This window comes from Hypomesus transpacificus, chromosome 23 (assembly GCF_021917145.1).
Source record: "Hypomesus transpacificus isolate Combined female chromosome 23, fHypTra1, whole genome shotgun sequence".
In the NCBI taxonomy this organism is placed as follows: Eukaryota; Metazoa; Chordata; class Actinopteri; order Osmeriformes; family Osmeridae; genus Hypomesus; species Hypomesus transpacificus.
Genome location: NC_061082.1, coordinates 16216873 through 16225755, shown reverse-complemented (window position 1 = coordinate 16225755; position 8883 = coordinate 16216873). Strand labels below are relative to the sequence as shown.

The 8883-nt window shown below is 45.6% G+C and overlaps 1 protein-coding gene across 1 annotated transcript; it reads right to left on the bottom strand.

Annotated features, from left to right (window-relative positions):
• Positions 1 to 896: 896 nt before the first annotated feature.
• LOC124485892 lies at positions 897 to 5235 on the bottom strand. Its single transcript, XM_047047778.1, has 8 exons — positions 5185 to 5235; positions 4758 to 4853; positions 4108 to 4281; positions 3917 to 3968; positions 3536 to 3806; positions 3375 to 3411; positions 1985 to 3206; positions 897 to 1734 (listed from the first exon to the last, which is right to left on the bottom strand). The coding sequence occupies exons 1-8, from the start codon at positions 5233 to 5235 to the stop codon at positions 1262 to 1264; spliced, it is 2376 nt and encodes a 791-aa protein (XP_046903734.1). The 3' UTR covers positions 897 to 1261.
• Between the last annotated feature and the right edge of the window lie 3648 nt (positions 5236 to 8883).

Sequence of the window (8883 nt, the reverse complement as noted above, 5' to 3'; positions counted from 1 at the left end):
ACCCCCGGTTGCTGTATGATCTGTGCTACTGCCAACCTCCACCCTCCCCTTCTCCCCCTTGTCGTCTGTATGTTCTATCCATCAGGGGGATTATATCTCTATTTGCTCCCTGCCTCATATTCTATGTATGTATGTTGCTCGCTAATGCTGCTCGCTAAGGTAGGGACTGGGTCTCCTAGATACATACACTGCCAAAGTCAAACCTATTTCCATGTCTATGGTTATCAATAAATGCTCAAATGTAATACGTGAGTGTCTTGACTGAACTACATTAACTGTAACTATATATCTAATGTGGTGGGATGGGTGTAGCTATGTGGTAGAGCATTTGGCTGTGGAACAAGATGTCAAGAGGTTCAAATCCTCTGTGTGTGTGGCTTTGAATAAAGAAATCTGCTAAATAACTACATCTACTGTTTTCTACTCATACATAATGTATTCTTCAAATGCATACTTTGAACCCTTTCTTGTCCTAGACTGCGTTCAGGTCATGTCTACCCAGTGCCAGTGTGTGTGGAGTTGTTTTCAGCTTACCAAGGTGAACCATCTTTGGAGTCTGGAGGGTTTGGTCTTTCTTAGATGGTCCAGATTGTCCCCATCTGGGCAGGGGTCCAAAGCCATGGAGCTCCTGGAGATGGAGGAGCTGATGGAGGTTTGGGAGTGCGAAGAGGAGGATAAATCCGAGGTGGAGGAAGAGGAGGAGTGACAAAACCGGGAGGTGAAGGAGGATAAGTCAGAGGTGGAGGAAGAGGAGGAGTGGCAGAACCGGGAGGTGGAGGAGGATAAGTCAGAGGTGGAGGAAGAGGAGGAGTGGCAGAACCGGGAGGTGGAGGAGGATAAGTCAGAGGTGGAGGAAGAGGAGGAGTGGCAGAACCGGGAGGTGGAGGAGGATAAGTCAGAGGTGGAGGAAGAGGAGGAGTGGCAGAACCGGGAGGTGGAGGCGGATGAGGAGCTATCGTCAGAGAGCTCAGATCCGTCATCTATCCTCACATTTGTTCTTAAGCTGGAGCTTCCATTGGCCTTTTCCAAGCCAGCAGAGTCCTGAGCATTCTCCTTCCCCTCACAACCTGTTTCAAAACGGACGGTAACATCCGACACAGCAGGAGCGCGCCAGTCCTCGGCGTGGCGGCAGATCACCGTGGCAATGGTCTGGGCCAGGCAGCAAATGGCTCCCGCTTCTCCGTGGCGAGCAGAGCGGAGCAGGGCCCTGCTACTGTTAGAGCTGAGTGACAGCTTAGCGTAGCCCGCCTCCAACATGGCCTCAAGGGCGTCTGTGCCACTGAAGAACGGGCTCTGGGGCTGGTGATCCAGGGTGAGGCTGATCCCGTCTTGGGTCCAAAGAATCCATCCCACTTTCTGAAGGAGAGTAGCCTCTAGCTTCGAGGGGGTGGGGGCGCTGGTGGTCGACGGGGACTCCTGGAGGGCTAGGTGTACCATCAGCCCGTGCAGGAAGTCCCGCAGGGTCTGGTGGTGCAGGGCACTGGGCCCCGGAGGTTGTCCAAACCTTCTCCTGGATCAGAACCTCCCCAGGCTGGAGGGAGGGGGTCTCAGAGGGCCTTGGGGGCAACCAGGAAATGATGATGTCAGCCTTCTCCGACTGGCAAACTTCCTGGTTGGTGAAGCCTAAACTCAACTCTGGGTTGGGACTTCCTATTGTCCCTTCCTGGTCAGTGGCTTCAGAAGAGGAGCTGCGAAGGAGATCCGCCAGCCTGGCCATGGCCTCAGCATCAAGGCCTAGCACAACAAAACACACTCACACTTTTAAGTATCCTATTATTATTATTATAGCTATTACCTATACTTTTCTTTAAACAGTGATTGACTTTGATCGCTAACATTAATAATATAGTTATTAACTATACCTACACTGTCATTCAGCAGTACTGTAACACTTACAACTCTAGTTATACAGTGTTACTAGTTGCCCGAACACCTGAATTCCCTTCGGGGGCCAAAATAGTGATTGAGTAAAAAAAGTCTCTACCTTTGTTGACTATGGCCATGGCTTTTTCTGGGTCATTGCAGGTAAAGTGAAGGACATCTCCCATCTTTACGGTTAACACCTCAGATATGGCCTCTAGTGCCCCCCTCTGGTCCTGGCTGGCAGAGGAAGATGGCCGCAGCCTACTCTGTGAGCTGTTTCGACCAACAATCCCTTGGCTGGGGCCCGGCGTAAACTTGATGGACCAGTCCAGACACGAGTCGCTGCTGTCACTGTCGTCTATGGATGCATTGCTGTCGGAGTCGGCCCTGTCCTCCTTCCACAACCATTTGAGGTGATCGTTCATCGGGACACGTTCGTCCGGAAGAAAGATGACCAGGCCAAGGAAGTTCTCCATCAGCTGTTTGAATGCCAAGTGGAGGAAGTTGTACATCAGAGGACTGAAGAGCTCCCAATCCAAGCACTGCTTTGCCTCCAGGCACTGGACGTTGGGCTGGTAGTGACAGCGGCATGACGAGGGAAATCGTCCCATCTGTGTCTCCGGGAGCAGATGATATAGGTGAATAATCAGCTCCTCTGAGAAGCAGTCGATCCTCGCCTGCAACACCCTCGTACCCGTGCTTTGGGACACCAGCAGGCGGTCCAGGTCATACTCGGCCTGGTCGAAGGACGAGACGGAGGAGCCATCGTCACTTTCGCAGTCTTCGTCATCAGTGACTGATCTGGAGGCCGAGTGTGCCATCTGCACAACAGTGTCTAGCATTTTTTGGGCAGTGAGGTTAAGGTCGTGGCAACTAGCAACACTGTTTGCCTCACTCCTGGGACTAGGGCTCCTGGTGGCTGACTTAGAGAAGAAAGGAGAGGTCACCTCCTTCTGCAGGTTCTCTTCCTCCTGCTCCTCCTTGCTGGCAGAGCTGCACTCCTTCTGCTGGGTGTAGAGAGGGAGGCTTTCCTGACACGAGGGTGTGCAAGCCTCCTTCTCCTCCCTTTCCTGGACCATGTTTCCCAGCAGCCCTCCCTGGGTACTGCTGCTGCTCCTCCTGCTTCTTAGAACACCCTGGAGGATGTCCGGTTGGTCTGAGCCCTGAGAAGAGGCCGACATGGAGACACAGTTGCTGTGGGAGGAAGCGGCCGACATCGGGTCTTGGCTGATGTGATGGACCTGGTAAAGGGCCATGGCGGGCAGCACTCCCTCATTGACCACATGGAGAACCCACTCCATCATCTCCTCTAAATGCTTCTCCAGCTCAGCTATGTTCTTGTTCTGAGAGAGAGACAGCAAGATAGAGAGATAGAGAAAAGGGCATGGAGAGAGAGGAGAGAAAGGCAGCGTAAAAAAAAGGGTGAGGAAGTTAAATCGCAGTACAGATACACATAGTTATTGTCAAGCTGAGTAAAAAATATTAGGTTAGAAAATAAACATCTTATCTACCTTTCTCAACAGGACCGTTTTGATGAGTCTCCACTGACTGTAACAAGAACAACAACGCATTTGTCACACTCTCTCTACAGTACAATGACAACTAACGACACATTGTAACATTGTGTTCATCAGGGCAGTAGCCTAAAGAGGACGTTAACAGGGACACTTACGAATGGGACATAATAGCTTCAAACAGAGGCTGGGGCGTGGTCTCCCGGGTCACTGGGTCATCCAGGGTGGGAGGAGAAGACGGTGGAGACTGAGCCTGAGGTCGGCGTGTAGTCAGAGGTGGAGACAGAGGTGATGTGGGTGGAGATAAAGGTGGAGGTAGAGAGAAGTTGGTTCTCTCCCCATCATCTGGTGTGGACCTGCACTTTAGGGTCTTGGGTTCCTCTGGGCTGAATGGCACAGAGGCTGACAGTCTTATTGGTGGAAGAACACCTACATGTAGAGGAGAGTCACGGTGTGATTGGTGGATCCCTCTCTTGATAGAAAGTGATCATTCAATCATGAATGTTGTACTCTTGATACATTAATAAACCAATACTCACAGTAGCTGGTCTGGGACATGGGAGGCATCTTCACACATGCACCACCAATCCCCTGCAGGCAAGACAAACACTTAGCAAGGCATCGTGATAGAGAAGTTATCAGAGTTGTTGGAGACGTGGAGGTAGATTGAGTTGAGGGGAGTAGTTGGTGTCTGTAGTACCCAGTGAAGGGATGAGGGCCTTTTACTCACCATCCTGCCTGGTCCTGCCAGTTTCCAGGCCAGGTGTGAACCTTGTTCAGCAGCTGGCATACAGCCTCCAGTGCCCACATCAACCCTCCAGGACTCTGCCTGGGGTCCCTTGTCAGCCCCTCCAGCTTTGTCCGATCCTGCAGCCTTCCTGCCAGCCTTGGTCTTGCGGCCGGCCTTAGTGCATTGAGGAGGCAACAACATTATTAATGGCAAAGGCGGATGTTTCATCACCAAAACGACAGACTTGTATTGTATGCTTCCTCAACTTCCTCTCCCAACCTACTGGTCTATAGAGTGAAACTGCTCACGATCAGAAGAAGCTCTGATAAGTCCCACAGGCACAGATTAAACTCTTAAATTGGTAATTCTGTGCCACATGGGTGAGGCATGTTTTTCCAAAGCACTAACACTTTTATCAGAATGATATCATATTGTATTTATGTTAATGTTACACTATCTGGTCAAAATCAGATGCCATTCCCTGACTGTAACCACTGGAATACTGTTCAACTACACTACACTTCTGATTCTTGATTATCTGCTGCACCTACTTTATGCAAATACTATTAGCGTGTCATTTTGGATCAAATGAGTGTGCCTAATGAATATATTATCAAATGTGTTGAGTTTCTACAGGCAGCTGTTCTTACCTGGAGGAGGTCCTGCTGTTCTGGGGACTTCCTGTCATGGGGCTGCAGGGGAGGAAACTTCAGTCCAGGCTCTGACCAACAGGGTGGCAGGGGCAACTGGGATGCAGTTGTGTCACGGAGACACGCAGGCTTGACACACACACACACACCATGTAAACACACATGCACACAAACAAACAAGGTGCGGTAGGTGGAATTGAGGTTACAATTAGCAGTGAAACACGACAAGAGAGAGAGGTGCCTTGAACAGAACTTTTGTTATCTTTTGATGAAGAAATATAACTTGGAATTATGAAATATGACTAGGTTAGGTCAGTGTCAAACACAACTTTTAGACTCACAATAAATAAATTATTCTCAATAATCTAGAGATCCAAATATTTTCGTGTTTGAATCGTTGTAGCTACTTCAAGATACCCAGCCTTACCTTCTGTTTACTCCTCAATTTTAGTATTTTATGTTTTGAGATGTCATCCATGTTTACACAAATGTACACATTTATTACACATTACAGGATGACAAATTAAGAAATCACTTCTATAAAATGAAAAGTTTCTTGACTCTTTGCATACGAAGCATTTTCCTTCATCACTGACATATTTTACTTCTTAGGATGAGTTATTATCATTTGGTAAAGTGCGTCACAATCTCTGTATGCGTCATAATGTCCAGACTGTGCGGTGTCTCTCCCAAAGCAATGCGACAGAAAAGTGCAATTGCAAGTTTAAATAAACTAGTTTTTCAACTAAATTGTTAGGGAAATTGTTAACAGTGTGAGTTGTACGGCGATTTTACGTCCCTTAGTCAGGGCTATCCAACTACCATACTGTAAGTCGCTCTGGATAAGAGCGTCTGCTAAATGCTAAATGACTAAATGTGAATGCTACTTTCCCGTTTATCACACAGTCAGTAATCAGCTTTGCTGTTAAAATATAAAGAGTGAAGCTTTATTGACACACGCACGTGCACGGGTTGCATGCCAATCTCATCAGTGCATTTCATTGGTAATCACATTATAATTGAGAGCGCATATGAGGACATGGCCTCCGCCCCCGTATTTAATATGGTATGCCCCAGCAAATTTTCAAGTTTGAGTTTATACAATTTACTTTGTCAGTGCATTCATTTGGGTTGATAATCAAAAGAAACAGTGTGATTTCATCCTAAAACAGGCCACACTGACTCTAATAAACTGTACTTCCTCCTATCCACATACTACTGACAAGATGCCTAAGTGGTGTCCCAATACTCTTTTTGATCATTATTTTTTATTTGTTTTCATATATCCTTTATAGCGCTTTCTCTAAGTACTCAAAGTTACTTTACAGAGTCCAGTATTCATTCAGACAGTCATACCGGTGGTGGTAAGCTACAACTGTAGCCACAGCTGCCCTGGGACAGACTGACAGAAGTGTGGCTACCAATCAGCACCCTCCGACCACAACTAACATTTATTCACCAACATTCATAGTAGCAATGTCTTTATGATAGTGGGAGAAACCGGAGTACCCGGAGGAAAGCCATGTAGGCGTGGGGAGAACATGTAAACTCCACACAGAAAATACCAGGGGCCTCATGTACCTATAAAGGATTGCGCAGCTTTCATACCAGAAGATGGCGTACGGCCAAAACAAAAAGTACCTACGCACAGAAATATTCACATGTATAAAACCGGTCGTACGCCAGGTCCTGCGCACCTTTCCTTTATAAATCACAATCAACGTGAGATTGATCGCACGTGAACGAGCCACTGACCCCGCCTTGCCTCCTCCCATAAATGAATATGCAGATGAATAGTAAATGCACTCCTGAGGTAATTTCTTTGTCTGAATTACCGCGTTTTATCAAATAAACGCTGCCCTCAAATAAACGCTGCACTAAAAATGAATGTTAAACTCTGCTGCGTTTATTCGAAGAAATACGGTGACTGTGAGATCGAGGCTCTGACAACCGAATGTGGAGGCGAGAAAATGTGTCCTGTTTGGCGGCCTGTCATCAGGTATTAGTAGGCCTACAAAAGAAAGTCGGCGGAGCGGAAAACTGTCACTATTTGCGCCTTTTCTTGTTTTTAACCTGTATCACTTTTAGATTTAGCTAAATGTTAAGTGCATTACAAATACAATTATTATTATTATTATAGGGCCATAAATGCTGTGGGTTCAGTGAACCGGACCATGGCAGAAATTAAGAAGAAATGGTCCGATATAAAACTTTAAATGAAGAAACGAGTGGTGGCGCATCGTAACAGCATGGCAGCTATAGGGTTAGCGTGACATGCATTTCCTCAGTGATTTTGTTGTTTGTTTGACACCCTCAAGTTTAAAATAAGTTATTAAGTGGTGGCGGATTAAACAGAAGGCTATAGGCCTATAGCATTTCCCGTTTGGGGTTTTGGCATTTTGATGTGAACATCCACATTAATGATCAATCTTTTATTTTTATGTTTTTTGAATAGTCAACGTCATAAACGTAGTAGTGGAAACTTTATACTGTAATATTTGGTGAGTTTCTGCACTTTTCAGTTCGAATTTGCCACGTTACAGAGCCAGACAAGACTTTAAAAGGTTCAAAAAGCTGCTCAAAAGTTTCTGTGACGGCCCGCACATTCTCACGTCAAGTAAATCTTTATACATCGCAAAGTGTGCGTGAATACCAGCGTATGCAAGCTTTTTGATACGCAACGTTTATACATGAGGCCCCTGGGATCGCACAAAACGGGGCTGAAAATGTGCGTACGCCACTTTCCACGCAAAGGTTGTGATTTATAAAAAAAAAACTTGACGGGAGAATGTGCGGTCCTCCACGCAAACTCTGACCCTCCCGTAGGCCTACGCACATTTTGGAAACAGTTGGAATTGGCGACGCAGATGACCGTACTGTAGTCAGACTGCAGAAATTGAATGTGGGAAGAACATTACTCGTAATATTTATAGCTAGGATTTGGTTTTCTTCGTACACGTTTTTTTCATTCAATTTCATGATTATCATGAAGATCCAGCAGTGTTAATTGCGCTTGTACTGAGTGATAATTGTTCCATAAAAACCTTGTACAATCCAACTCAAACTTTAAATCAAAATTCAGCGCTTCCTCACCATCAGATTGTCCACTACGGGGGTGCAGGGGGGGGGGGAGAGAGATTCCCCGACTGCATGGAATACAGGATAACATCACATATGCTACCTTTAGATAACTGCAGAACACAGTGTATAACTAAATATGTTTATTTAATACTGTGCAAATATCCTCATGTGTCAAAAACTGGAAATACAGTCGTTAAGCTCACGTGAATCGCTACACTCTACGTCCTCGTTATCAGTCCAGACTTTAATCTACTGTTCATAACAAAGCGCTTTTCTTTTCAAATTGTATCTCGACTCGCGGTATCACTGGCACAGTTGACGCCACTGCACAGTTTTTTATAATTGGTGATCTACAGGAATCCGTGTACCCTTCGTTCTTTCATTTTTCCGTTTCAAAAACAAATCGGAAAAAACGAAAAACAAACTTGTTTTTTGGTTTTTCTGTTTTAAAACCAGAACTGAAAAACTGGGAAAAAGAACAACAGAAATCACTAGTTCTGTAGCGGTTTTTCTGTTTCAAAACCAAAAGGGGAAATGAAAAACAGAAAATCAAGGCATATAAATTCACTTCAGGTTTGGTTTTCCCCCATAAATGCAATGCGTGGAACTTTTTCCGCCAAAATCACCAAAGTCCTATCCTATTTACGACTACATGCTGCTGAAAACGACATGTAAGCAGCCTATAACTTTGGCAAATTGATATTCATTTTTGTTATTTAAATTTGGTCATTACATATGCATGCACTGAAGGACCGACGAATCAGCGTTAAGCTTATTCCTCTTTTATTTAAAAAGGGTGTCGTAATCTAAATCCCATCCCCTAACATGCCGAATACATGGGCCATATGAAACACATGGACCAAAATAAAAAAAATTGCATGTTTCCGGCCACCCACGTGGCCAGAATTGTGGCAAATGCAACCATGCCCATTAAAAATAATTTGGTTATCTATGATGAGGTGTACAGGTGAGTACTATACTATGCAAAGCAAAAGTAACATTGTTTCTCTTAACAAAGGAGCACATAGGGATGATTGACAGCTAT